General features: G+C 41.4%; 1 protein-coding gene across 1 annotated transcript in view; it reads left to right on the forward strand.

Annotated features, from left to right (window-relative positions):
- Nucleotides 1-23,900, forward strand: part of ZGRF1 (zinc finger GRF-type containing 1) — a 105,795-nt gene extending 81,895 nt beyond the window's left edge. The window contains exons 22-27 of the mRNA XM_044301756.1: nucleotides 4,044-4,167; nucleotides 7,598-7,774; nucleotides 10,060-10,194; nucleotides 12,216-12,480; nucleotides 14,818-14,947; nucleotides 23,546-23,900. Of these exons, the coding sequence (XP_044157691.1) occupies nucleotides 4,044-4,167; nucleotides 7,598-7,774; nucleotides 10,060-10,194; nucleotides 12,216-12,480; nucleotides 14,818-14,945 (829 nt within the window). The 3' untranslated portion in view covers nucleotides 14,946-14,947; nucleotides 23,546-23,900. The remainder of the gene's footprint in view (nucleotides 1-4,043; nucleotides 4,168-7,597; nucleotides 7,775-10,059; nucleotides 10,195-12,215; nucleotides 12,481-14,817; nucleotides 14,948-23,545) is intronic.
- The last annotated feature ends 3,918 nt before the right edge of the window (nucleotides 23,901-27,818 follow it).

Below are 27,818 nucleotides of genomic sequence, written 5' to 3' on the forward strand. Positions count from 1 at the left end.
CAAGTTTTATTTACAGACGTGGGGGACCACGATGGGGACCAGATTCGCACCGAGTTTCGCTAATCTGTACCTGGGTAGATGGGAGGATCTCACCGTTTACCCACAGGGAGTGAATGGTGTGAATCTGGTCCTCTGGATAAGATTCATAGATGATATAGTTTTTTATTTGGAAAGGAGGAGAACCATTGCTGAACCAATTTTTTAATGATATTAATAAAAATGACTTTTACTTGCACTTTACACCTTATTGGAGTCGGCAACATATTAATTTCCTGAATTTAACAATTTTTATTGAAAATTGTCAAATACCAATACATACCATAAGCCTACTGACAGTAATAGTTTTATACCTCTTGGCAGCTGCCATTTATCAACTTGGCTGACAAATATCCCTCGCAGCCAGTATATCAGAGTCCGGAGGAATTGCAGCAGCATTGTGCATTTTGAAAAAGAGACTGATGAACTAAATAGAAAGTTTACTGAAAAAGGGTATAAAATAAATAATTTAGAACCTATTATAAAAAAGAGCTGGACCGTAATGAATTATTATGGGATAAACCAATAAAAGAAATACCAATAGAAACAAATGGTGAGGAAATGAAAAAGGAATACTGTTTTAAGGCCCCGATAATAACAAGATATAGTGAAGGAGAGGGAGCCTTTAAAAGGATTATTAGACGCCACTGGGACATTTTAAGACAAGATAAAGTGATAGGAGATAAAATCCCCATACGTCCAATTTTTACATTTAGGACAGTACAAAATCTAGCTAACTTAGTAGCCCCTTCGATAAAATCCATCCAGAAAAAAGAGCCCACTAATATAAATAAAATTAAGCAGGGCTTCTTCTGCAGGCTTGCTGAACAGCAGACAGAAAACCCTATTCTTGAAATAAGGGATGACTCGCATGTGTATGAGATCGATCATTATATTACTTGTAATACAAAAGGAGTAATATATCATATTAAATGCCCCTGTCAGAAAATATGTGTAGGTAGGACCAAACGGTAATGTAAATTAGAATTGGGGAACATATAAAAAATATACACAAGAAATTTGATGGACATCCGCTATCACGCCATTACGCAGAACACCATGCAGGCAACTTCACTGGCTCATCATTTGGTGGTATTGATTGAAAAGGTTAAAATGAACATAAGGGGTCACACTGTGAGAGCAAGTGGATATTTAGGCTTAATACAGGGAGTGCAGAATTATTAGGCAAGTTGTATTTTTGAGGATTAATTTTATTATTGAACAACAACCATGTTCTCAATAAACCCAAAAAACTCATTAATATCAAAGCTGAATATTTTTGGAAGTAGTTTTTAGTTTGTTTTTAGTTTTAGCTATTTTAGGGGGATATCTGTGTGTGCAGGTGACTATTACTGTACATAATTATTAGGCAACTTAACAAAAAACAAATATATACCCATTTCAATTATTTATTTTTACCAGTGAAACCAATATAACATCTCAACATTCACAAATATACATTTCTGACATTCAAAAACAAAACAAAAACAAATCAGTGACCAATATAGCCACCTTTCTTTGCAAGGACACTCAAAAGCCTGCCATCCATGGATTCTGTCAGTGTTTTGATCTGTTCACCATCAACATTGCGTGCAGCAGCAACCACAGCCTCCCAGACACTGTTCAGAGAGGTGTACTGTTTTCCCTCCTTGTAAATCTCACATTTGATGATGGACCACAGGTTCTCAATGGGGTTCAGATCAGGTGAACAAGGAGGCCATGTCATTAGATTTTCTTCTTTTATACCCTTTCTTGCCAGCCACGTTGTGGAGTACTTGGACGCGTGTGATGGAGCATTTTCCTGCATGAAAATCATGTTTTTCTTACCTTGCAGACTTCTTCCTGTACCACTGCTTGAAGAAGGTGTCTTCCAGAAACTGGCAGTAGGACTGGGAGTTGAGCTTGACTCCATCCTCAACCCAAAAAGGCCCCACAAGCTCATCTTTGATGATACCAGCCCAAACCAGTACTCCACCTCCACCTTGCTGGCGTCTGAGTCGGACTGGAGCTCTCTGCCCTTTACCAATCCAGCCATCTGGCCCATCAAGACTCACTCTCATTTCATCAGTCCATAAAACCATAGAAAAATCAGTCTTGAGATATTTCTTGGCCCAGTCTTGACGTTTCAGCTTGTGTGTCTTGTTCAGTGGTGGTCGTCTTTCAGCCTTTCTTACCTTGGCCATGTCTCTGAGTATTGCACACCTTGTGCTTTTGGGCACTCCAGTGATGTTGCAGCTCTGAAATATGGCCAAACTGGTGGCAAGTGGCATCTTGGCAGCTGCACGCTTGACTTTTCTCACTTCATGGGCAGTTATTTTGCGCCTTGGTTTTTCCACACGCTTCTTGCGACCCTGTTGACTATTTTGAATGAAACGCTTGATTGTTCGATGATCACGCTTCAGAAGCTTTGCAATTTTAAGAGTGCTGCATCCCTCTGCAAGATATCTCACTATTTTTGACTTTTCTGAGCCTGTCAAGTCCTTCTTTTGACCCATTTTGCCAAAGGAAAGGAAGTTGCCTAATAATTATGCACACCTGATATAGGGTGTTGATGTCATTAGACCACACCCCTTCTCATTACAGAGATGCACATCACCTAATATGCTTAATTGGTAGTAGGCTTTCGAGCCTATACAGCTTGGAGTAAGACAACATGCATAAAGAGGATGATGTGGTCAAAATACTCATTTGCCTAATAATTCTGCACGTAGTGTAGTTTAGCACCAAAAGGCCTGAATCAGAGAATTGAGTTATTTGCTTTTCAGTAGCAGACATTCATATAAGGGAATTGCACCATGTACTCTGTACTAGTGGACACTTTACATACTGATTGGTGTAAGACTGCCACGAAAGAATGGAGTAGTGTTTGAGAAAAACTCTGGTGAAATGTGCAGGTGTTGCTATGGGAACCGAGCGCCTATTTAATCCACAGGACAAGAAACTCATGCCATCGCTGACGAAGGAACCCAGTGGTTCCGAAACACGTTGAATAAACTTTGTCCCTTGGAAGCATACGTAGGACTGTTGAGACGTCACACGAACACGCTCCCAAACCTTTTTTTATTTTAGTTTTTTTGCCTGCCGGCTCCTTCGCGCTTGCGTCAGCTACCGGCCGGAGCGCGCAAAGCAAGTAGAGCCTGAACCGCTTCGGAAGGAATTTCACTGCTCCAGTGGAGAAGATCGGAATAATAACACCATCCACTCTCCATTTCTTGTGCAGGTAGTAATATTAGCAACTTGAATCTATGAAGCCAGCATATTCTATCTATATCTCTAGCCAATCTCTTAACCAGCGCAGGTATTCTTAACTATAACATCTATTACATTTTTCAAAAAAGGCTACACCAGGCCGCATGTTGATCTTGGTACTGTGAGCAGCCTGCATGACCTAAATGTGCTACCATGGCCTTCAGCATCTCCGAACGTGTCTCTCATCAAGCACATCTGGGACTACATTGGTCGGCAATTGCAAAGGGAGCTGCCAGCTGCAGATCTTGATGATTCACATGCCCAAGTACATTCAGGGTAGCAAAACATTCCTCAGAAAACCATTAATAACCTCATCCATAGCATGTCAAGACGTTTCACAGTGTATTTCTGTGCGTGGGTCTCATACTCTATAGTAAATAAATTGAGACGCTTTAAATATTTTGTTTCTATTTTTTATATTTGTACATCATTAGCATGTCTATTGATCCTGTGATTTCCATAATTCCACAATGTTTTCTTGAATGAAGATTGCGAGACAGGGCTCTCGTCCAACATCAGTATCTGGCCTCACAAATATTCTTATGGTTGAATGTGCAAAAATTCCCACAAACACAGTCCAAAATCTTGTAGAAAGTTGTCCCAGAAGCGGGGAAGCTGTTTTATCTGCAAATGGGAGTCAAACTTCATACACATGCCTATGGACTTAGAATGGAATGTCATAAAAGCTGATGTAGGCGGAATGTATAGGTTATTATACCTTATTATTGTACTAAAGTGTTCTTTTTTGGCACTTTTAGATTTTGCTGTGAAAAGTTAATCCTGGTTGGAGATCCAAAGCAGCTTTCTCCTACTATTCAAGGCTCTGAAGCTGCTCATGCATATGGACTGGAACAAACTCTCCTGAATCGGCTTTGCCTAATGGTGTGCTTATTGTGTCTGCTCTGTTCACACTTGCATTTGTCCGTGTTATTCTGCTTGGTTGTTTTTATAGAAAAACACAGAAATGTTTTTGTTAAAAGGGTTTTCTGGGACTTAAAAACTGATGACCTCGCTTTGGGATAGGTCACCAATATCTAAAGGGTGGGGAGTTTTGACTCCCGGTACCCCCACCGACTAGCTGTTGGAAGGGGTGGTAGTCCTTGTGAGCTTTTTGCGTACTCTGCACTAAGAATAAGAATCACAGTCTTAATATTAGACAAATTTACTACTCTGGAGTATGGATCTTTGTAAATCATAAATCCTGTGCCAAATCTACACAAGAATTCTGTTTGTGCACCAAAAAATTTACCATGGTCCAAAAAAAACTGTCTAGTCTAGGTTTACACCAACTGTCTAGTCTAAGCTTATGCCACATATAAATTGCCATAATTTCACTCTTTTGGCGCATTTTATCGCTCAGGCTGCATTAGGGTACTTTCACTCTAATATTGGAAGAATCCGGCAGGCAGTTCTGTTGCCGGAACTGCCTGCCGGATCCGGAAATCCGAATTCAAACGGATATATTTTTTTTCAGGATCCTGAAACGGATCTGTTAGACTTCATTGAAATACCGGATCCGTCTTTCCAGTATCATCCGGAATAACAGGTCCAGTATTTAATTTTTTCAAAGCTAGAAAGAACTTTGCATGCGCAGACCGGAAAACCATATCTACCATAATTTCCAGAACACTTGGTACCGGATCCGGCATTAATACTTTTCAATGGAAATGAATGCCGGTTCCTGCAAGTGCGGTAGTGTTCCGGGATTTTGGCTGCAAAAAATACAGCAGTATTTTGTCCGGTCAAATACCTTACAAGAAACGGAATGGAAGATGTCCTAATCCATACTGAACGGATTGCTTTCCATTCAGAATGCATTAGGACAAAACTGATGCGTTTTTTCCTGGTATTGAGACCCTTTACTGGATTTCAATACCGCAAAAGAATAACGCTAGCGTAAAAGTACCCTTAGGCTGCTTCCCTTTCCCATAAAGCCACGTCCCTTGTCAGACGAGGTGCTAAAATGCTAGAAAAGAGTGTAAAACAGTTAGTGAATGTGATGCAAAGAATGCACGCTAGTTTTTTTGGGGGGGTTTTGTGCAAAATGCATCAAGAAACTGGCACATTTTTTATTGTAAATTTGTAAATCTGCCCCATTATTTTTACCAAGTGGTGCCAATTCCTTACCTGTCTAGAAATTTACTTGGGTTGACCATTTAATTGATTTTATTTAATAATATTTCCATAGTATGTCATACCTTCTTTGCTTTGTATCTAAAGGAAAAACCTTTGGGGAACATATAATCAAAAAGAGCATTAGTATTTTACATTGTGTTTCATTTGGGGGTGATATTTGTTCCTGTAATAATTTTCTGTAACATAGTATATAAGGCTGAAAAAAGACATCTGTCCATCCAGTTCGGACTGTTATCCTTCAAGTTGTTCCAGAAGAAGGCAAAAAAAAGAAGCCAATTTTTCCTACTTAATGGGAACCTGTCATCAACTTTGTGCTGCCCATACTAAAGTATAGACATGTGAGTCGATTTCAGCGGTCGGTCATTTATACGTTAAAAGTAAGAGGTTGCCGAGAACCAACATCACAATCATTGCAGAGTTGGCCTGGAAAAGAGTCCCGGCCACCTGAGAAGAGTCATGGTTATTCATGAATTCCTGCTCTCCTGCCCACCTGCTGGTGACTGACAGTCTTCTACCTAGTTTTCTCCCTTTCTCTCTAGGAGAGAACTGCCAATCATCAGCTGATGGGTGAGAGAGCAGGAGATTAGGAATAACCAGGACTCTTCTCAGGTAGATTTGACTCTTTTCAAGGTCTGTGCTGCAATGATTATGATGCTGGTTCTCGGCAACCACTTACTTTTAGCTCATGAATGACACCGCTGACATCAGCATTTATGTCACTAATTTATACTGCCCTCAGTGAGGACAGCATAAAGTTGATGGTTCCATTTAAGGGGAAAAAAAAATCCTTCCCGACTCCAATCAGGCAATCAGAATAACTCCCTGGATCAACGACCCCTCTCTAGTAACTATAGCCTGTAATATTATTACACTCCAGAAATACATCCAGGCCCCTCTTGAATTCCTTTATTGTACTCACCACCATCACCACCTCCTCAGGCAGAGAGCTCCATAGTCTCACTGCTCTTACCGTAAAGAATCCTTTTCTATGTTTGTGTACAAACCTTCTTTCCTCCAGACACAGAGGGTGTCCCCTCGTCACAGTTACAGTCCTGGGGATAAATAGATGATGGGAGAGATCTCTGTACTGTCCCCTGATATATTTATACATATTAATTAGATCTCCTCTCAGTCGTCTTTTTTTCTAAAGTGAATAACCCTAATTTTGATAATCTTTCAGGATACTGTAGTCCCCCCATTCCAGTTATTACTTTAGTTGCCCTCCTCTGAACCCTCTCCATCTCTGCTATGTCTGCCTTGTTCACAGGAGCCCAGAACTGTACACAGTACTCCATATGTGGTCTGACTAGTGATTTGTAAAGTGGTAGGATTATGTTCTCATCACGGGCATCTATGCCCCTTTTGATGCAACCTATTATCTTATTGGCCTTGGCAGCAGCTGCCTGACACTGGTTTTTACTGCTTAGTTTGCTGTTCACCAAGATTCCTAGGTCCTTTTCCATGTCAGTGTTACCGAGTGTTTTACCATTTAGTATGTACTGGTGACTTGCATTATTCCTTCCCATGTGCATAACTTTACATTTGTCAGTGTTAAACCTCATCTGCCACTTATCTGCCCAAGCCTCCAATCTATCCAGATCCATCTGTAGCAGTATACTGTCCTCTTCCATGTTAATTACTTTACACAGTTTAGTGTCATCTGCAAAAAAAATTATATTTTACTGGAAGACTTATACAAGATAATTAATAAATATATTGAAGAGAATAGGGCCCAATGCTGACCCCTGAGGTACCCGACTAGTGACAGTGACCCAATCTGAGTGTGTACCATTAATAACCACCCTCTGTTTTCTATCACTGAGCCAGTTACTTACCCACATACAGATATTTTCTCCCAGTCCAAGCATTCTCATTTTATATACTAACCTTTTATGTGGTACAGTGTCAAATGCTTTGGAGAAGTCCAGACATACGACATCCATTGATTCGCCGCTGTCAAGTCTAGAACTTACCTCCTCATAGAAACTGATTAAATTAGTTTGACATGACCGATCCCTCATTGACGTGACTGATCCCGCTGTGATATATTGTATTTATTTGTTTAATCATCTTTTAAATATTTTTTATTATTATTTATATTTATTTTAGAATTACCGGTAAATGGAGTATTGAAGTAGTATATGTTTCAGAACCAGTTTGTTTTCTTGATCTCCAGGGTCATCAGGCTGTTAAGCTAACGACTCAGTATCGCTGTCATCCCACTATTAGTGCTATAGCCAATGAACTCTTTTATGAAGGAAGTCTTTCAAATGGAGTGTCCCATGAAGACAGGAAACCCCTCTTGGCCTGGTTACCCACGTTATGCTTTTATAATGCCAGTGGCACTGAGCAGGTTTGCATAAAGGGAAATGGGGGCTTATTTACTAGTGCATGGTATAATTTTTTTCTATCTGATTGTCCATCTATTCTGTCAGAGATAGTTGTGTGGCAATAAAGATTTACTGCAATATTATATTAGTATGCAACATATTTAATGGGTGCATAATTCTAAAAACTACTACAATTTAGACCAGGGAAGCTCAACCTGAGGCCCTCCAGCTGTTGAAAAACGACAACTTCCAACATGCTGGGAGTTGTAGTTTTGCAACAGCTGGAGGGCCGCAGGTTGGGGATCCCTGATTTAGACTGCCTAGATCTGTACCAGATTAATCACAGGGGCTCAGGCTTGATGATAAATATGGTGCAGTTAATACAAGGCACTTACTAATGTATTGTGGTTGTTCATATTGCTTCCTTTGCTGGCTGGATTCGGTTATCCATCACATTATACACTGCTCGTATCCATGGTTATCACCACCCTGAAATCCAGCAGCGGTGGCTGTACTTGCACACTGTAGGAAAAAGCTGAAAATCTGCTAAATTGGGCCTTTAGTAACATGGTAAAGGAATGTGTCACCAGAAAATTTGCTGGTAAACCAGACAAGGCTCAGCTGAATGTAGTGATACCTTTCACTTGGCAATTTGTTGCTTAATTCTGAAGAACAGTGCTTTTATTTAGTTTGCAAATGAGCAGTTAAGTGCACCGGGGGTAGACTCAAGTCACTCTGTGCACCCTTGCTCCTCCACCTTCTTCTGCTAGTTCCCTCCCCTTTCTTCCGGATTTAGAGGGCTAGGCAAGACCATACAGTAACCTGGCCTATCAGTTAAAGGGGTTGTCTCACTTCAGTAAGTGGCATTTATCATGTAGAGAAAGTTATTACAAGGCACTTACTAATGTATTGTGATTGTCCATATTGCTTCCTTTCTTGGCTGGATTCATTTTCCCATCACATTATACACTGTTCGTTTCCATGGTTACAGACCACCCTGAAATCCATCAGTGGTGGTCGTGCTTGCACAATATAGGAAAAAGCACCAGTCTTTGTGCACTCCCATGGTCCTGGCCACCAGAGAGACTGACGCTATTTCCTATATTGTGCAAGCACCACCACCACTGATGGATTGCAGGGTGGTCTGTAACCATGGAAATGAGCAGTGTATAATGTGATGGAAAAATGAATCTAGCCAGCAAAGGACGCAATATGGACAATCACAATACATTAGTAAGTGCCTTGTATTAACTTTCTCTACATGATAAATGCCACTTACTGAAGTGAGACAACCCCTTTAAGAAGGAGAAGGGGCTGGTGGAGGAAGGCAGATGAGCAAAAGTGCACACACCATTTATGACATGTCTGGTTTAGTAAGTAATTGTGTTCAACATCAAATTACAATTCTGCAGTATTTATTGTTATGACTGTACTGTACTATATCCCCTATTTAGGGGCGTAGCTAAAGGCTCATGGGCCCTGGTGCAAGAGCTCAGCTTGGGCCCCCGTTCCCTCAGTGCTTTGTGGCCTTCATATTGCCTGAGGAAAAAATAGAAACAGCATCCCCCCTCCCCTCCATTTTGACCTAACCCCTTTCCTCCAGCCAGAGGTGTAACTTGACCAGCATGCACTTTCTATAATATCAGTGTCTTCTAATGCAGCACAAGGGTCTTTGGGCCCCCTCAGGCTCCTGGGCCCAGTAGCGACTGCTACCTCTGCACCCCCTATAGCTACGCCCCTGCCCCTATTATTCCTGTTAGACGTTTATTGTCCCTGCACAGTCCCATACTGACTAGTCACTAGGTTGCGCACTACAGTCGCATTACTTAATAGCACAGGGGAAGGAACAACCCTTTAAGTGAACCAAGGGCAGGCACAAGCCACTCTGTGCTCCCATGCTCCTCCAGATACCTCTACCAGCCCTGCCCTCTGCTTGTTGATTGACATATCAGGTTTCTGCATAGTCATCTTGCCTGTTCCTACTAATGAAAGAGAGGGAGGGTCTGGCAAACGGAGGTGCGTAGAGTGGCTTGGGCCCGCCCTTGGTGCACTTAACTGCTCATTTACATATGAATTAGAAGTGCTTTTTCTCCAGAATGAAGCAATATGTATGACTACATGCAGCTTTGCTAGTCCTACAAGGCATTGTGTTTGGTTTAACAGTGAATTTCTCGGTGACAGATCCTTTTAATGGTAGGTATTGTGATGGAAAACACATCCAGACGTATGCTGCTATTTATAATATAAGAATTATTAATTATTAATATAGATTATTAGTTTTCAGGAGCTAAAATTATTTTGTTCGTAGGTGGAGGGAAACAACAGCTTCTATAATGTGGAGGAAGCCAACTTTACAGTGAAGCTCATTCAGTCCCTTATAGCGAGTGGCATACAAGGATCCATTATTGGAGTGATTACTCTCTACAGATCTCAGATGAATAAGGTTTCTTTAACCCATTTCTCAACCTCTATGTATAAATGGTGGTATTGCTGAAAGACCTCTGCGTGACTTGGATAGTTTTGGTATGAGATTCTTACTGTCATAACACATTGGGAAGAGTTATGCAACCGTATTAAAGAAGAACTGACTGCTTGCCCATAGGAACCAATCAGAGGACATCTTTCATTTTTCAAAAGCAGAATATGAAATGAAAGCTTTGCTGCGATTGGTTGCTATGGACAACAGAAACCTTGTTTCTTTTAGGGCTCATTCACACAGCAGCATCCGTTTTTGCGGACCGAAAATTGCAGGTCCACAAAACACAGATACCGGACATGTGCGTCCTGCATTTTGCGGATCGAAACTTCCTGTTTTATCTTTTTTGCAGATGACATGGAAAGGAAGTGCGGATGCAGACAGCACACTGTGTGCTGTCCGCATCTTTTTCGGCCCCATTGATATGTAGGGCTCCGCATCTGATCCACAAAAGTTCGGAACAGATGCGGACATAAAAATAGGGCTATGTGAATGGGCCCTTGGGCTCATGCACACGAATATATATTTTTTGTCTGCACCCAATCAGCATTTATTGCAGGTCAGATGTGGACCTATTCACTTCAATGGGCCTGCAAAATCTGCCGTGTGCTTTCTGCATCTGCATGTCTGTTCCGTGGCATCTGCAAAAATATAGAACATGTCCTATTCTTGTCCGCATTACGGACAAGGATAGGACTATTCTATTATGGCCCAGTTGTTTAGTTCCTGCAAAATGTATGAGCTCTTAGGCAGATCTCTTCTTCTCTTAGACAGATCTCTTCTCCTCTTAGGCAGATCTCTTCTCCTCTTAGGCAGATCTCTTCTCCTCTTAGGCAGATCTCTTCTCCTCTTAGGCAGATCTCTTCTTCTCTTAGGCAGATCTCTTCTTCTCTTAGGCAGATCTCTTCTTCTCTTAGGCAGATCTCTTCTCTAGGCAGATCTCGTCTTCTCTTAGGCAGATCTCTTCTCTCTTAGGCAGATCTCTTCTCCTCTTAGGCAGATCTCTTCTCCTCTTAGGCAGATCTCTTCTCCTCTTAGGCAGATCTCTTCTCCTCTTAGGCAGATCTCTTCTCCTCTTAGGCAGATCTCTTCTCCTCTTAGGCAGATCTCTTCTCCTCTTAGGCAGATCTCTTCTCCTCTTAGGCAGATCTCTTCTCCTCTTAGGCAGATCTCTTCTTCTCTTAGGCAGATCTCTTCTTCTCTATAGGCAGATCTCTTCTTCTCTTAGGCAGATCTCTTCTTCTCTCTCAGGCAGATCTCTTCTCTTAGGCAGATCTCTTCTCTTAGGCAGATCTCTTCAATTTAGAATGAAATACAGAAAACTGTTGTTGGAAGTTTTTCACCATCAAACTACTGTAGCTGGTAGATGTTTTTGCATTTCCTGGATGAAAGCAGTTGTGCTGAATCCTTTTAACATGTTATAGCGTGTCATGAGAAAAGCACTGCAGTTTTCATCTTAATTGGTTTATAGCTGTATATGTGTGTGTGTGTGTGTATATATATATATATATATATATATATATATAGAAAGAAAAATGGCGGCACTGGCTCCCAGGGGAGAAGGCGGGTGCACGTCCCAAAGGGAATGGACTGGTTTCCCTGGTGAATATTCTAGGAAAAATGAGCGGCACTCCAAGAGTAAAAGCAGTGAACCCTTTATTCACACCGGTGGTGCAACATTTCGGCTCCAATCGCGAGCCTTCCTCAAGCCTTCCTTTTGCTTGAGGAAGGCTCGCGATTGGAGCCGAAACGTTGCACCACCGGTGTGAATCAAGGGTTCACTGCTTTTACTCTTGGAGTGCCGCTCATTTTTCCTAGTATATATATATATATATATAGAGATATAGATATTATCACTCAGTAGTATTTTCTCAGAAGTACACTTTTTGTTTCCTGGAGTGGACTTAGCTCTTACTGGGCAGGTAAAAAGTTCTGTCTGTATATTTGTACATGTTGTCTAATAAAGCATTAATATCTCCCGTATACAGATCTGCTATATGCTTAGCTCTGCTGCGGTATGTGATCCACTGGATATGAAAGCTGTTCAGGTGTCCACGGTGGATGCCTTCCAAGGAGCTGAAAAGGAAATTATCATTCTGTCTTGTGTCAGGACGAGGCAGGTTGGCTTCATAGACTCAGAGAAAAGGATGAACGTTGCACTGACTAGGGGAAAGCGACATTTATTAATTGTTGGCAGTCTCGCCTGCTTGAGGAAGAACAATCTGTGGGAGCAGGTGATCCATCACTGTGAAAGTACGTAAGGGAACACCATGTGGGCAATCCAGTGTGTAATTACAGCTCTGAAACTGAATTGCTACTATAGGGGCGCTCATACACATTAGAGAGCTGTCTGCCGAACATGCTAGCTCTCCTGACCCCTCGGCTTATCACCCCAAGAACAAAAGAGAGATAAGTTTGATGGTTGGCTGGTCCTGACAAAATTGGTGGGTTTGATCAATTTGTATCTAAGGCTACTTTCACACTCGCGTTTGGTGCGGATCCGTCATGGATCTGCACAGACTGATCCGTTCAGATAATACAACCATCTGTATCCGTTCAGAACAGATCTGTTTAAATTAGCCTTACATTGTGTGCCAGGACAGATCCGTTTGGCTCAGTTTCATCAGCGTTTGGTGTCCGCCTCCAAAGCGGAATGGAGACTAAACGGAGGAAAACTGATGCATTCTGAGCGGATCCTTTCCCATTCAGAATGCATTAGGGCAAAAATTATCCATTTTGGACCGCTTGTGAGAGCCCATGACGGATCTCACAATCGGAAAGCCAAAACGCCAGTGTGAAAGTAGCCTTACATGTATGGCCACCTAAAGAATGCTTTTGTGTCTAGTCACCTAGAACTGTGTTCAAACTAGCATTGGTGGGGTTTGTGTTCTGAGACTTAGCGTACTGTGCTGATGAGAGCTACACTGGTTTGAGGATCTCAAAGCTGAGGGCTAAATGAGCTTCTTTAATTTTGGAAAGACAGCACTTAAAGTGATTGAGATAATTAAAAAAATATTGATATCCCCTACAATGTCTTAAAATAGCGAAACTATCATATGCTCACCCATTTCTCCAGCACCGTTTTCTGTGGCGCTGGTCCGAAACTCCTGATGCTGTTTGTTTACAAATAGCAAAGGTAACATGCCTTAATACAACACATGACCGCTGCAGCCAATTACTGTTCTCAGTTGTCTACATCTGAGGGCAGCGATAATCTGCAGCATTGAGGTGCCGAATCCAGGCATGTGACAATAGTTGGTTTTAATATTGATGATCTATCCTCAGGTAAGGCCATCAGTATCATATTGGCAGGGTTCTGACATCCCGAGCCCCTGACGATCAGCTGTTACCTTGAAGTAAATGGGAGCAGCAGTGCAATTCCCAGTTCTCTCCACTGCACACTGGATGGAGCTATGCAGTGGTGGTTCTGACATTAGCACAGAGCTACAAGATAACACCTGAATGGTGGGGGTGCAGAGTGTCAGACCATCGCTGATCTGATATTGATGGCATATCCTGAACAAACCCTTTAATGCTGGCGAGTCCAAGACCATGCACTTATATGGGGATATTAAGATTCTTGATTCTAGTAAATCAAAATGTGAAAAGATATCCCAGCTTTTTCTCTCATAATCTCCTTTCTTTGGATCCTATTTTATCTTATTAAAACTAAGAAATATATAAATGTTTCGATGTCCTGGTAGCACAGCCATGTTTCCATCTCCTCACTGCCCTGTGTCTGGGGGTAAGACAACTGGCTGGAGTAGAAGACTTGGCACATCTAGTGCAACTGTACTGAGGGTAATGGGGTGCCTGCTTGAATGATGTTGGTTGACACATGTGCATTGTTCACCAGAAAGGAGAACAGTCTCAACATGTTCTGCTTGGAATAATGCCATATTTAGCATCACCTGAAAAAAAAATCACAGTTTTAGGGTCCATTCACACGTCCGTTGTTTCTTTCCTGATCTGTTCCGTTTTTTGCGGAACAGATCTGGACCAGTTGCGTACCCATTCATTTTCAATGGGTCCTGAAAAAAATCGGACAGCACAATGTGTGCTGTCCGTTTCCGTTGTTCCGTTCCGCATGTCCGAAAAAATATAAAACTTGTCCTATTATTATCCGCAAAATCGGATCCTGGTACAATACAAAGTCAATGGATCCGCAAAAAAACGGATGACATACGGAAACATTTTCAGGAACAACGGATCCGCAAAAACGGACCGAAATTCGGGATATAGAAAAATACTGACGTGTGAATGTAGCCTTAATATGAGAATGAACAAAGATAACATGAAGGACACCATTGTGTTCTAGTGATATTTTTTACCAGTTTGACATGCCACACTCCTACCTTCCCCATTAGAAAAAACTGAAGATGAATCCAAAATGGTGCCATTCAAGTTGACCAACATTGCCTAACAGATTTCCCCTTCCCCCACAGCTTCTGTCTAAAATTGGATCACTGTCTGCCAAACCATATTCATTTTATAGGTTTTATGGGTTTCCTTACTTTTGAGAAACCCTGTATATTGCATAGTACCTGTGAATACAAAAAGATCTAAATGTAGCTTTATTTTTTATTTCAGAGCATAAAGATGGATTGAAACATGTAAGTCAGTGGGATGAAAGACTAAATGCTATACTTGTACTTTATCAAGAAAACAAAGAAAAGGAGGCATCAAATACACAGAAGAAACAAATCAAAGTCCTGTGAAGGTAAGCAAATAAAACGCCCCCAGTAACTGAGTGGGTATGATTCGTACCTAGTTCTGTCTTAAAGAGGTTTCCATGCTCCTGATATTAATTACCTATCCTTAGAATATGTCATTAATATCTGATCAGTAATGGTCCGACATGCTTCGGCCCCACCGATCAGCTGTTTTCTTTAGCCTCCAGGGCTGAAACTATAACTTTGAAGTGTAGTGGCCATGCTGGGTTACTGCAGCTTAGCTCCCAGTGACGTGAGTGGCCACTACACTTTGAACGGAGCTGTACTTCTGGTTCCATCTAAATTGCTAGTCTCAGTTCCAGAGGCTGACGAGAACAGCGGTGGGGTGCAGCATGTCCGGACACCTATCCTGATGGGTCATCAATATCAGGAGCCTGGAAAATACCTTTGGTTAAAGCGTTTTTGCACCTTGTTAGAAGGATCCACCACTGGGACCTCCAGCAATCAGCAGTAAACCACACTGCAAATCTGTTCACAGCACCACCTCAGGAAAATGTAATCACTGCACAGTTCTTATTGAAATCAGTGGCCTGGCTTTTCATGGATGCGCCTTGTTGTGCAGAGATGCTGTTTGTGTTAGCTCTCCGTTCTGGCTTATTCATGAAGGTTCACTCTGCTTCCCATATTCTCTGAAAATTCCTCCCTAATGGAGTAATTGAAAATTAGTTTTGTAAGACTAGTTTCACACTCACGGCTGTCATCTCTGGCATAGAATGCCGGGAATCTGCCGGACAAAAAACGTTAAGTGGAGTGGTTTTTCCCGGTCGATTTCTGGCATATTTCCAAGGTAGCGGCCAGATTTCTGCTGGACTCCATTATAGTCAATGAGGTCCGGTGGGCAGGCGTTAGTATTCGGCAATGCTGGATCCTGTGAACTCTGGATCTCTACCGGAACAGCCTGCCGGAGAACTCTGCCGCAGATGTGAAACTAACCAGACAATTTAAAGGGGTTATCCAATCCTATAAAAGGTCCCCCCATATGCTGGGCCCCCACGCTGAATATACTTACCCCACTCCCCGCTCTGCTCCTTGTCCCCGTTACTAGGGAGGCTCGACACCAAATGTTTTCATCCGGGCACAGGGAGAATCAGCAGCAGCGGTGCAGGGACCAGGAGCGGCGCAGGGATGGCGGACCCAGGTAAGTATATTCAGTGTGGTGGGCCTGGCATATTGGGGGGCTTTTTATAGGATTGGATAATCCCTTTAATCCATCTGAATATCAATCAGGCCAAGAGACAGTGTACCTATTGTCATAAAAGGAAGTCATAATTACTCCTTAAGAGTAAATGCACACGATCAGGATTGCGTGCGGAAAATCCGCACCGTGGGTCATGTACATTGTATTCTGTGAGAATTTGAAATTCTCATGCACACGATGCAGATTTTTTTCTGCGCGTATTTTGACCTTCCGTGCAGATTTTAAAATCCGCAGCATGTCAATTTATTTTATTTTTCCTGACCGTATTTTCTCCATTCACTTGAATGTGGAGAGTAAAGTCCGTACCAATTGATGCAGATTGACCGCACGGATTTCCCTGCGAACACCTGTGGATTGTCCGCACATAAATCCTGAACGTGTGCAGTTACCCTAAAGGTGTCGTTGAGCAGTGGTTGTAAGGCCTCCTTCACACGAGTGATACGGATTGTGTCAAGATCTGTTCAGGGAAAAACTGATTGTTTTGCACGTAGGTTCAATCAGTTTTGTCTGCGATTGTGTTCATTGTGTGTGTTTTATCTGTCCGGATTGCTTTAGGATTGGATGCGTTTTTCACATGCATGAATAAAAACTGATGAATAACAAACTACATATCCTAGCATAGCTTAGGGGGAAATAGGGCTCATGTTACAAGCTATTATTCATTATAAGATCTAAGGCATTTAACATTTTTTCAAATGTACCATGTTTTGTTATCAAGTGCTACTCCCCAGGATTCTGGCTTTAAAATAGGGGCTTTGCAAGTTTTGGGTTTATTTGCACAATAATTTTGTGACATTTTGCATTTTTACACCACTCACTTCAGTTTTGAAAAAGTCAAACAGTTGTCGCAGTCTTACTAAAGTAAATGGGTGACACGGTAAGTAGATTACCCCATTCTGGACCTTCGCCATACATGTATGGCGCATCTGGCAGGGGGTTCCAAGCTGATCGAGCGGGCACAAGAACTACGCTCACTTGATCAGTGACAGGGGCCCGGCTGATGTATCAGCAGGCATCACTATAAACTCTGATGCCGACTGATTAACCTCTTAGGCTACTTTCACACTAGCGTTTTGGCTTTCAGTTTGTGAGATCCGTTCAGTGCTCTCACAAGCGGTCCAAAACGGATCAGTTTTGCCCTAATGCATCCTGAATAGAAAAGGATCCGCTTAGAATACATCAGTTTGCCTCCGTTCAGTCACCATTCCGCTCTGGAGGCGGACACCGAAACCCTGCTTGCAGCATTTTGGTGTCCGCCTGACGAAGTGGAGCTAAACGGATCCGTCCTGGCACACAATGTAAGTCAATGGGGACGGATCCGTTTTCTCTGACACAATCTGGCACAATAGAAAACAGATCCGTCCTCCATTGACTTTCAATGGTGTTCAAGACTGATCCGTCATGGCTATAGATGACATAATACAACCGGATCCGTTCACGACGGATGCATGCGGTTGTATTATTCTAACTGAAGCGTTTTTGCAGATCCATGATGGATCCGCAAAAAACGCTATTGTGAAAGTAGCCTTAGATGTCGCAGATAATGCCGACCACAGCATCTAGGGGTTTATAGAGAGAGCGGGCTCCCTCTCTCACCCCATCGGCTCCCCATGATGCGATAGCTGGTGCCAGCTGCTCTGGCAGCCCTAGCCCTTACAAAGGCCTCGAGGCCTGTCTGCTACGGAGGGCCCCAGACTGGATCTCATAGCCGAATTGTCAGTGTAAGGCCTCATGCACACGACCGTATTTTGTTTCCGTGTCTGTTCCGTTTTTTTTGCGGATAGGATGCGGACCCATTCATTTGCTGTCCGCATCAGTACGTCCGTTCCGTTGCTCCGCAAAAAAAATAGTGCATGTCCTATTTTTTTCTAGTTTGCGGACAAGGATAGGCATTATTACAATGGATCCGCAAAAAAAACGGATCTGCAAAAAAACGGATGCCATACGGAACGTCATCCGTCAATTTGCGGACCGCAAAACACATACGGTCGTGTGCATGAGGCCTAAAACTGACAGTTCCAATGCAGTACTGTACTTCCCTGCAAAAGGGATCAGGCTCTCAAAAGCTGAAAATAAAATTCAAGTAAAAAAATAAAAATAAAAAAAGTGCCTCTTTCAAGCCATTTAGTTTTGAAGAAATAATATAAACAAGCTCTATAAAAAATATCGCATGACCTACCCCATCAGATGAATGCCGTAAAAAAAAAAGGCTACTTTCACACCTGCGTTTTTGCTGGATCGGTCATGGGTCAGCAAAAACGCTTCCGTTAGGATAATAGAACCGATTGCATCCGTTATGAACGGATCTGGTTGTATTACCTCAAAATTGGCCAAGATGGATCCGGCACTAAAACCATTGTAAGTCAATAGGTGCCGGATCAGTTTTCTTTTGTGGCTGAGAAAACTGATCTGGCACCATTGACTTACAGGGTAATGATAGATCCGTCTTGCTCTGTATCCCATGACGCACTCAAAAACACTACTTGCAACGCTTTTGTGTCTGTCATGGGAACTCAATGAAACAGAACGGAAAGCATTCTGGTGCACTCCGTTCAGTTTTGTCCCCATTGACAATGAATGGGGACAAAACTGAAGCGTTTTCATCTGGTTTTGAGATCCTATGACGGATCTCAACACCGGAAAAGAAAACTCAGATGTGAAAGTAGCCTATAAAGCAAATAAAAACAGTGCCAGAACAGACATTTTTTGTCACCTCACCTCAAAAACTTGTATGTATCCCAGAATGGTACCAATGGAAACATCACCCTAGCCTTTAAAAAACAAGTCCTAACATAAGACCATGAGTATAAAAATATGATGTCAACACTGTTAAAATAAAGAAAAAAAAACTGCCAGGACAGCCATTTTTTTGTCACCTCATCTCCCCAAAATCATAATATCAAGTGAGCCCTCACACGAGACCAGCATAATAATAAGAGTGCTTACTTTTCACATTGGCAAACAATGGGCACTGAAATGGCAAACCTGTGGAAAAATTGCAATTTTCACTTTGCACCATCTGCTGTGCCTTATTTTTGGGGGAAAACACATGTGGTCAAAATGCTCATTACACTCTTTGGAATTTTTTATTTGGAATGTAGTTTCCAAAATGGAGTCACTTTTTGGGGGTCCCCACTGTAGGGGCACCTCTGGGTCTCTTCAAATACAACATGGTGCCCAAAAGACTATTTCAGCCAAATCTGCCCTCCAAAGCCAATTGGCACTCCTTCCTTTATGAGCCCTGCGGTGTACCTTTACAGCAGTTTACAACCACATATGGGCTGTTGCCATATTCAGGAGAAAGTGGATAACACATTGTGGCATGCTTTTTCTTCTGTTACACCATGTGTAAATTTGGGGCTAAATTAACATTTTATTGTAAAAACATTTTTTGAAAAGTGTTTCTAAATTCTGTGAAACCCCTGTTGGATCAAAGTGCTCACTATACCCCTTGAAAAAATCCTTGAGGGATGTAGGCTCTAAAATGGGATAACTTTTTGGGGTTTCCACTGTAGGGTATCTCAGGGTCTCTTTAAATGCGACATGGCGCTTAAAAACCATTCCAGCCAAATCTTCTATCTAAAAACCGTATGGTATTCCTTTCCTTTTGAGCCCTGTGGTGTGCCCATATAGCAGTTTACGATCACACATGGGGTGTTTATTTAAACTGCTGAATCAGGGTAATAAATATTAAAGTTTTGCTGTTTCCCCCTTGCTGTGTTACAAAAAAAAATCAAATATAGGAAAAGGAAAATATGCAAAAAAAAATTAAAATTTCACCCCGATTTTGCTTTACTTCCTGTGGAACACCTATTGGGTAACAAAGCTTTAAATAATTTGAGGGTGTATAGTTTCTAAAATGGAGAAATTTATGGGTGGTTTAGATTATGTAAGACCCTTAAAGTGACTTGATAACTGAATTGGTCCTTTAAGGCTATGTACACCTTTGGGGGCAATTTGTTTTCTTAATTATTGCATTGTACTCATTTTGAGCTAAAAATATTTTTTTAATTGTTTTTTATTAAAAATATGGTGTCCTTTTTTCTGTACAGTGCTGAGATGATCTAGTAGCACCCTTTCAATTTTCTGTCTTTTCCTTCAGACCAGGAGCAGACGGACTACTTATCTCTGCTCTCTGCCCTTACAAACACTCATTATAGCTCCGTTCTTATCTTACTGATAAGAATGTGGCTTAAATAAGTGTTTTAGTCCAATAAGAAATTTAGAGATAAGGTTTATGGCACAAAGTGAAAGTGAAGGTATGATTCACACAGCTAGAAAAACTGTTAACCCTTTGTGACAAAATAGCTCAATATTTTTAATAAAGGCCAATTGAAAAAAATATTTTTAGCTAAAAAAGCAATCGTTAAAAAATTGCCTCCTATGTACACGCTAGGTGTACATAGCGTTTAAAAAAGGATTGACAGAACTGAGTTGCTGCTTATGGATTAAAAGTACTTTGTGCCTGGTGAATTTCCTGGTGACAGACACCATTTAAGGTGTTTGTAGGATATAATTTTAGTAAGGCTTTATTGTAACAATTTTGAAAGTCCACAATTACTCATCACTGTTATTCAAACCAAATTAGTTTTTTTGTTTTTTTTCTTAAAAAAATGAGCAGAGTGAGCAAGTGAAACAGTGATAACTTACCACTCCAGTCTGATGCATTGCAGTTATCCGACAATCTCTACTTCCTGACCCACCACAGGCAATGATTGGGTGAGCAGTCACATTTCTGTGTCAAGTGGTACCAGGAAGTAAAGACTGGCCATGGACCCAGGAAGCATGAAATTACTATTTTTTCTTTATTAACCCATTACCACGCAAGAAAAAAAAACTTTTCGTCTGCTACTGGGCAAAAACCATTTGTCCTATACTAAATCGAGTGTGCGGATTACAAATCCGAAGTCAGAATTGTAACACGTCACGCAATTTTGCTATGCATAAGTATGCCTAAATGAATTAAGCGCTTTGAAAGCATTGAATAATTTTGAACAAATCGAGTTTTACTCCAACAATTACCTGATCTACATCAAAGTTTGCATAGAAAACAGTGTATGAAAATGTAATGGAATAACAAAATTTCTAAAAGTCTAGTTTTTCAGTTTAAAAGGCTTACTTGAGCAAGGACCAGTACTGTTAAAAGTGCTTCAGGCATCTGCTTTTGCGAACAGTCATATTTTCCTGTTGCAAAAACCAACAGTAGTCCCCCATCATGATGGGATTCCAGCGGCCTTGATACCATTGTAGAAATATCTTTATGGAACCGCTCTCCATGTTCGTCACTTACGTGTCCCAAATTGGGTGGGAAAAAGATGGGAATGTAAGAAATACACTTTCAATGACATTTGGCAGCCAAGTTGGCCATATGCTGTAAGCATGTTGTCTACTAATTCAGCACAGTTTGCAGCTCGTCTGTTCCCAAGGAAGTTCTGCACTGCTAGCACAAATGCATCCCAAGCTGCAAGACGCAATCGCTTTGTCAGATTCTTGCACTGATCATAAGTAGTGTATTTGCCACATATGTAGCAGAAATCGTCTGGATCGTTAACACATTTGCGTTTATCCATCTTAAGTTTCAAAACTGATAGCACTATAACAGATCACTTTATCGAAATCTGTCCAGCTTGCCTTATATACTTACTGCTGACATCAGCCTGAGTGCGTCCGGACAGGTCTGGACATGCCCATTGGAATATGTCCAATATAATGCATTAATATTATAACTGAATAGGCTTTGCATGTATAACTTAACCCTTTAAGGACCTCCCCATACATGTACGGCAGAAGTCCGATCCCCAAACATGGCGCCCACTCGCACATGCAGCGGGCGCCAGAGCCGCAGGGTTTCTGCTATTTTAAATAGCAGAAACCCGCGGCAATTGTATGCGATCAGCCATAAGGCTGATTGCATACATTTTCCCTTTCAGATGCCGTGATGAAATGTAACCACGGCATCTGTGCAGTCCAGAAGCGGAAGTTGCGACTTACGCTCCGGTAACAGCGTTCCCCGATTGAGATCGTAGGAACCTGTTACATTGATCTAATAGGCTGAAGCCTCAAGCAGGCTTCGGTGCCTATTAGATGACTATACCAATACAGGGCACTAGGTGGCAGCATTGTATTAGTATAGTGCAAATGAAGTGTTCAATGGTGTCTATATAATGATTGCCAGTTAATGTCACCCAAGGTGACTTAAAAAGGGGGAAAAAAAAGTTCAAATCAACCCCCCCTTTCCTTAAAATAAAAATACTTAAACAATAAAAAAAGAAACATCATGGGCATCACCGTGGCAAAAATGCCCATACTATTAAAATCTAACAATATTAATGGCATAACGGGCAAAAAAATAAAACCAGCCAATTTGCCATTTTTTGTCACTTCAACTACCCAATAATATTTTTATAAAAAGTGATCAAAAAGTTAGACAGCCCCGTACACATAACTACAAAAAACTTATAGGAGTCAGAATTATAGGAGTTCTATGTTTCTATAACTGCTACAAGAGGACATAGTTTTAAATTAGAGGTGCAAAGGTTTAAAAGTAATATCAGGAAGTATTACTTTACTGAGAGAGTAGTGGATGCATGGAATAGCCTTCCTGCAGAAGTGGTAGCTGCAAATACAATGAAGGAGTTGAAGCATGCATGGGATAGGCATAAGGCCATTCTTCATATAAGATAGGGCCAGGGGCTATCCATAGTATTCAGTATATTGGGCAGACTAGATGGGCCAAATGGTTCTTATCTGCCGACACATTCTATGTTTCTAGACTATGGTTATAAAAAAAAAAAAAAGGTTTAAATTTTTTCTTCAGTATTAAAACACAAGAAAAATTATATAAGTGTGGTATCGTTGTAACCGTACTGACCTGGAGAATGAAGAGAACAGGTCAATTTTACCTCATAGCGTACAGTGTAAGAAAATAAAATAAAAACCTTTTTCAGAATTGCGTTTTTTACCAATTCTACCTCATTTAGAATTTTTTTCCCCGCTTCCTACTACATGTTATGCCACTGTAAATGGTGCCATTAGAAATTACAACTTGTCCTGAAAAAAAAAGCCCTCATAAGGCTATGTGAATGGAGAAATAAAAAAGTTAGGACTATGGGAAGGCGGGGAGTGAAAAACGAAAACGCAAAAATGGAAAATCCCAAGGGGTTAAAATGTAGCCGTGTCAGGCAAATTCCGAATTCATATTTGGAATCAACGCGCTCATTTTAGTATAAATCACATGTTTTTCTCTCAGTAGCAAAATCATTGTTGCGCTGTGAATTATTTAAAATAATACTGTCTGTCAACCCCTTTAAATCAGAATCCAGCTATCTCTGTGTTCTAATCTTCAGAGGTGCTTTGCATGACTTTTTCTTTTACATCTCTCTTCCAGATCTAAATGAAGAAGGCTCTTTAACCTTCTACTACTGGTCTGGATCTATGTGAAAGTGAAGATAATCCAGCGTTATTTCATCTTTGTCATATTTGCACAAATTTCCCTGAGTCTTCCCATGTTCTGGGCTAAAAACTGAAAACTTGAGATCAGCACATTTTTGTTAATACTTATCTATTTCATTGTTAGTAAGACCTTAAGATTCACACCACCATAATATCAACCACTTGCCTCAAAGAAACATCTACTGATATCTTTTAAACCACAGAAACTAGCTCATCTGCCTGAGAGTTGTCTCAAAATTCTGATATTTATTTAATCCTATTTAAATTCTGTTTATATGTATATTGTGTTATATGTGTTTTGACCCTTAAAGAAAAATGTAATCAATAAATGATATCATTAACACTAGGTGGCACTAGAGTACTCCTTGCTTATAGTTGTGTGACTATTTTTGTGTATTTTCCTCAATGTCTGTATAACTATATGAATGCTAATGTTTTACTTCGTCACACGGTAGCAGTTTGTGACTAGAATTTGAAATACAGATCATGATTTATGAGTGAAACACAATATATTCCAAGTTTAGTTATTTTTATTGGAAGAAAATTAATTGAGAACAGTGCTTTTACACACAAATCCTGTGTTTTTATTTATTGGAGGGGTATGTTATTTTTCCATGAAAAGTTCCTTAAATGTATTAGCGCTGTTCAATTATCTTGAAGCAACGGGCTTAGAAAATTAATAAAAATGAAATCTAGGGCCATTGAATTATCTAATTTAAATTACTGCTGACATCTCCGTATAGTTTCTTAAAATCTCAATCAACAATCCATTAGAGCTCAACAGGAGTAAAACTAAATCCTCGTTTAAGTGTATTTATCCAATCTCTTTTCTCTCTTTCAAATGCTAAATCCATTTTAGCATATGCCCCTTCTTTCTCTCGCCTTTTTCTAAAGCCTAGCAGCTTCTATTACCCTTGTAAATATGAAAGATGCTAATCATATGACATATCACGTCTCAGTCGGAGCCTGGAATAAAGCCTTGAGATGTGGGATCATTGCATCCAGACAACAGCTTCATCAGCCAGAAAGTTGTTTTTTTTCTCTCTTTGCCTTCAACTCTCAATCCCTTCTTTGTCTGCGGGGAAAATGCAGGCAGTACGAGCTTCCATGGCCATATGGTCCACTCTGTATTTTGTTAGTCTGATTCAGTAAGCTTTCTGTGACTAGGGAGTGTGTAGAGATTCACAGTATCCTCCTCTTCTTTTTTTGTCCTTAAACAAAGTCTGTAGCCAAACGTGCATGTGCTTTTTATTATTATTTATGTCGTTATGCATTTCTACTTCGTTACTTTAGCACTAGCAGGTTGTTCATTGAGGGAGAATTAAACGCATCTATTCAAGATTCACACAGATTTCTACAAAAATGTGCCTACAGCTGTATGTAGGGAACTTTCATAGTCAAGGAGATTGATCAAAATTAGTACAAGGGAAAATTACTAGAAGGGAGCAGTTAACCATAATTATAAGAGGTTGGATTGATTGCTAATTCCGGGGTGGACTGGGAATTTAAACTGGCGCTGGAAAAAATAAAATAAAACTGGCCCCATGTTTTATGCGGGTCTAACTTGACAGAAGGTGGGGTCAACACAAATAGGGTTTGCATACGTAGGTGGGCCAGTAAGACCATAGTGAGGCACAAAACACCACCCCAGGAGAACCAAATACCACAGTGCAGCACAGACTTCTGCCTCAGAAGAACCAAATACCACAGTACACCACAAAATACTGTCACTGTTTCCACAGTGTTCAACTGTATGAAAGTGTTGAAGATGGTGATACAGGTGAATTCAGAAAGGCACCCGTGGCCATTGGTTGAGGTTCATAGGTACCTGATTCGCCTACATTAATGCTGAGAGCATAAGACCATTAAGTACCAAGCCGGCGACCATTGTGAAGGCTCGAGGGCCCTGTGGGCTTTGGCTCACGGGGAAATTTCCCTGTAGGGTCTAAGGCGAGTTGGTTGCTATGGTAAATTGCTAAATGTTTTACATTCTGTGTTTTGCCAGTGTAGGGAGAGGTTGCTTTGTGGAGCAGGGACAGACCGTTAGGGACACAAAACGCTAGCTAATAGGGCCACAAAAGTCCTTTTAAGGATTGGTATAGGTGTGCTATCGATAGGTGTGATATACTGAGGGGTGTGATATACTTATAATATACTTTCTAACATAGAAAGTATATTATAGTGCATTTGTATTGTGCAGCAGTTGTGTGCGGTTCTGCTGCGATACTGCAGGTATATAGAGGGACAAGCGTTATTGGAACAACTATTTGCAACGAGCGTGATATACCTGTTGCCCCCCCAAAAAACTGATTGAAGGTTTTATTATACCTGCTTCCACAAAATACTGATTGAGGGGTGCCATATACCTGCTTCCACCAAATATTGATTCAGGGGTTCTATATACCGGTTTCCACAAAATACTGATTGAGGGTTGCGATATACCTGCTTCTACAAAATACTGATTAAGGGGCTCTATATACCTGCTTCCACCAAATATGGATTGAGGCATGCGATACACCGGTTTCCACAACCTTACCGATGCGCAGCCATTCTTGGCATCGGATGAGGAAGAGGAGGAGGTAGCAACAGCCGCCACCCAGCGGTCTGACGACAGTACCCAGATCAGCCCAAGGAGGGTGGTCCCCGCTGTTGCTGCCTACTCCGAGATCTCTAATGTCAGTGGTGGTGAAGGTGACGATGATGACGTGTCGATGGACGTCACGTGGGTGCCCACAAGATTGGGAGAGGAGGGGAGTAGAGAGGGAGAGACGTAGCAGCAGATAGGGTGGAGAAGCAGGCAAAACTCACATTGCACAGGAGGCAAAAAGCAGACTGCTAATTTATCTGGAGCGAGCCATCCACCATGCACGGTCACATCTTGCGCTCCCAGGACGCCGTCACATGGCTCCGAAGTGTGGGCTTTTTTTAATGTGTCAGCTGCTGACAATAGTGCTGCCATCTGCAGCCTGTGCTGTCAACACATAAGTCTTGGAAGCCTAACACTCACCTAGGGACGACCGTCTTAAGAAGGCACCTGGCCTCCTATCACCGAGCCCAGTGGGAGCAACGCCTTCAGAACCCACAAATCCACACTCCCGGCGCTCCACGTCCTGCCTCCTCTCTTCCCATTTGTCCTCCACTCCACCTTCCACTGTGACGTCGCGTTCATCTGGCAGAAGGCAGGCTTCCGTGGCCCAAATGTTCGAGCGTAAAAAGTTGATGACGCTGGATAACCCTTTTGCCCAACAGCTGACCGCTGGCTTGTCGGAACTGCTAGCCCGCCAACTACTGCCATATCAACTGGTGGACTCGGAGGCCTTTAGAAAATTTGTGGCCATTGGCACATCACAATGGAAGGTCCCCGGAAGAAAATATTTCTCCCAGAAGGGCATCCCAGAGCTATATGGCCACGTTCAGCGGCAAGTGAATATATCACAGGACCTCTCTCTTGCAGGTGTCCTCTATATTAAACCACAAGGTCTATGGATCCAAAAGAAGTCACTAGCGCAATATATGTGTGAGCGAAACAATGTTCTGATTACATTACCGCTCCTGATGTATGTTCTGTAGTGGAACCCGTTCCCCACTGCTTTTGCCGGCTTAGTCAGATAGCGTCCCACGTGATCGGAAAGCATTCTCTGTATTTTCTCACTGGATCCTAGAGCAGGTAGAGTGTCGGCCTCTGTGCAATGTTAGTATAGAGGTTATAGTACTTAGTAACATACGTGTTACAATTTTTGAGGATCCACAGTATTGTCCAATTTCAAAGCTTTTTGTAAGTGCCAAATTACTGCATAGGAACACCAAACGCGTTTCGGAGACACATTCTCCTTTTTCAGTGGTGAACAGCAATGGCACATGAATTGCTTTTTATAGGGTGATTGATACCTGAGGGGAGGAGTTCCGATGCTATATAGGTACCGTATATTCAAACCATGGTCTGGAATTTATGAATCAATTATTCCTTCAGTAATATATACAAAAATGCATATTTGTGTCCAAAAAGTAATAAACTACAATAAATAAACACCCAGTGTCAACATATATAATCGCAAATAGGTTTACATCCCAAAAACGCGGTTCTTTCAAAATGCAAATAGTAATAAACTACAATAAATAAACATCCAGTATCAACATATATCATCACATATAGGCTTAAATCCCCAAAACGCATGTGTAGTTCTATTAAAAAACTTTTGTGATCCCAT

The sequence above is a fragment of the Bufo gargarizans genome, chromosome 1 (assembly GCF_014858855.1).
Source record: "Bufo gargarizans isolate SCDJY-AF-19 chromosome 1, ASM1485885v1, whole genome shotgun sequence".
NCBI classification, from domain to species: Eukaryota; Metazoa; Chordata; class Amphibia; order Anura; family Bufonidae; genus Bufo; species Bufo gargarizans.